The sequence below is a fragment of the Microcebus murinus genome, chromosome 12, assembly GCF_040939455.1.
Source record: "Microcebus murinus isolate Inina chromosome 12, M.murinus_Inina_mat1.0, whole genome shotgun sequence".
NCBI classification, from domain to species: domain Eukaryota; kingdom Metazoa; phylum Chordata; class Mammalia; order Primates; family Cheirogaleidae; genus Microcebus; species Microcebus murinus.
In genome coordinates this window covers 47,443,806-47,446,662 of record NC_134115.1, presented here as the reverse complement: position 1 = coordinate 47,446,662, position 2,857 = coordinate 47,443,806, and the positions used below count along the sequence as shown (strand labels likewise).

Genomic DNA, 2,857 nt, shown 5'->3' with positions numbered 1-2,857 from the left:
ATTTGGTTTAGAAAACTAACACTTGGATTTTGTTTTTAGAAAAAAAATTTGAGAAATTTTCTTTGATGAGAATTTAATAAATATCAAAACACAATATTCAATAAAATGTAAAGGTGATCATATTTTCTAATTTTAAAACACTGTAAAGGTAAACCCCAGTTATATAAAATGTAAATATTATAAATATAATGAGGTGCCAAAATAAATAAATATACAAACAAATAACATCAGGGCTATCATCACTTAGGGAGCAATGCCCCTAAAGCTGAATGTTCTTAACATATACTTGCTTAATATTCTGACAAAGTATTTGCTGAACTTAATACATTCAGTGACCAAATCACAAATGAGAGTCTTTTGCAATATCCAATATCTGCAAGCGTGATAAGGCAGCTTAGTCAATGAGAACCATTTCAAGGTGACCCCAGGTCTCCGTCCTTGCTTCTTAACTTTCCCTGCAAGTTCGTTGAAGAAGAGAAGGAGCTCATGACTTCCACTCTGACAATTTCCCAGGCGCAGTCACTGTAGTTCTTCTCTCGCAGGTAGAGACGAATTCTCCAGAAGTACCTCCACAACGCCAGTGTAGCGTTATCGATCACCCTGGCAGAGTCTTCGTCCGCCATCGCCTGCTCCAAGCAGGTCTCCAGGTGTTCCAGCTGCTGGTGGAGTCCAGTGCGCAGCTTGACCAGGAGGGTGGTGTCCCAGGCAGCAGAGGAGCGCTGTGTGTGGAAGAGGTTGAAGATCTCCTGCAGCATCTCGTGGAGGACAGACACGGCCTGGGCCTTCTGCAACTGTCTGCCGTTCACCATCTCCCGGGGGAATCCGAAGTCGTTTCTGTCCTCCAGACACAATGAAGTGGATACTCTTCTCATTTGTCTCAGAACCACCAAGGTCTTCCTGCTAAGCAAGCCATGTTTCATAGGCAGGTCACAGCCCAGAGACCCAAGAGGGCCACAGCTGCACATCACCAGGGCCGTCAGTAGGGGGAGCAGGAGGGCCATTGGGAAGTGAGGCTTCTGCAGCCCTGGCTGAGCTGGGGTCTGGGTGACTCTGGGTTCTCTGAAGTCATCCTTTCTGTGCATGGCTTTTAAATAGGGAACAAAACAATTTTCATTTTCTGAACGTGTATCTACACTTTTACTTCCACTTTTTATCTCCATATGGGCTAAGAAGATTTCATCATTTTAAACCCTTAATTTTTGCATTAGAAGTTTAATTTTCCCAATAAACTTCAGATGTGCTAATCCAAATGGATATTTATCAGTCAAAAGAGAGATGTCTTTGTTCTAAAGACCGAAGTGTATGTAGGTATATAGGTGTGTATAAATACTCATACACACACATAAACACACACACATTTTTTTTGTCATATGTAAATATGACTCTTCTGTGTTCTGGGAAAAAAATTTTTAGCTTTGATCCTAAGCTCCATTTTTATGTTCTTTTTCATAAGAACTCCCTTAACCCTATGGGTTTCTGTATTTGGTTAGGGATTTCCCAGACTATCTGTAGCCAATAAGCTATTTGGAATTAATAACTGAGTTTTGTTCACTGTTTTATTCATGAAGAGACTGATGATTATTAGTGAACAAGCTTCTGCAATGTTTAGCTTCCTTCTAAAATACATTCATGCAGGTCCATGAGGTTATGCTTCACTGGGGCCATAAGGTCACGATTAGTATAGACATGACCCTTTCTTTTTCACTATTTTCATACTGGAGATCTAAGTTATCCTCAGGCTGTGCCAATACCCTAGCAGGTATCCTGGTTTTTTCAGGTCCATTGTGTGTAAAGATTCTAATTCCAAAATAATTTTATTTCCCTAGTACCACCTCACTCACAAAATAGTTATCACATCCAGTAATACACTTTCCTCTATAGTAACAATGTCCTCAACCCAAATTCTTCCAGACTTATTTGCTAAGGGTAGGCTCATCACATACTGATGAATTTAGAGCTCTTTACTAAACAGGAGCTTTCCTTGCTTCCAAAATGGTACATCTTTCAAGATCCTTGCCCTGTCCCCAGAGTGTTGTGTGAAGGACTCTAGTTCTCAGTGGTGACCTCCTCATCTAACACCTGTCCCCAGGTATCAGAAGTTTCAACAGTCATCAGATGCTGATAGCAAAAGATTATTTTGTCTAACTAGGTGGCAGAATTATCCAATATGCAGTTATTTTATCTTCAGTAGTCAAATAATTTTTATTTTGTCAGATATGGTTTTTATTGATCAGCACTTTTTACTTAAACTATTGAGCACTTGTTATGCATGAAGTTTCTGAGGTAGGCATAGGGGATTCAATGATGACATTATGACTAAGAAGCATCTTATATTAGACAAAATAATGACCTTCAATTGTTCATCTACTCAGTGTAATTCTATCTAGGTTCTTGTTCCTCTGTCTCTGTCTCATTCTAACAAGGCAGAGAAGTTAGGTCCAGGCTATTCTGTAAGGGAGAAATCGCCTTTTTTCCTGTACTTGTTTATGATTTTTCATTTTACATTTTTGTGCCTTCTTTTCACATAGTGGTTTACTGGGCAAGGTTTGTCTTGCTGCTCTCGCATTACATTCTAATTCATGATGAAGGAAGACAAAGACAAGTAAAGGAAAGGCAAAGGGTTAGCAATGTTTTCTTTTTCTATAATTTTTAATATTCCAGATTTTTTTGTTTCTCATTTTATCTTTTCTAGAAAGCAAAACCTGACAATTGTTTGTAAGCAAAAAGAAAACACAGTGATTCTGATTGTCATGAAAGTGAAAGAGGAGAAGTGACTTTCCACTGGCAAATTGCAAAGTCTGAGTTAGCAAAATTCAATGCAGCAAAGTTGGGACTAGGGGCTCTGGCAGAGGGAAGA

At 39.2% G+C, this 2,857-nt stretch overlaps 1 protein-coding gene across 1 annotated transcript; it reads right to left on the bottom strand.

Moving 5' to 3' along the window:
- Nucleotides 1-413: 413 nt before the first annotated feature.
- LOC109731140 (interferon omega-1-like) lies at nt 414-1,007 on the bottom strand. Its single transcript, XM_020289191.2, has one exon. It carries the CDS (start codon nt 999-1,001, stop codon nt 414-416), a length of 588 nt encoding a protein of 195 aa, XP_020144780.2. The 5' UTR covers nt 1,002-1,007.
- Between the last annotated feature and the right edge of the window lie 1,850 nt (nt 1,008-2,857).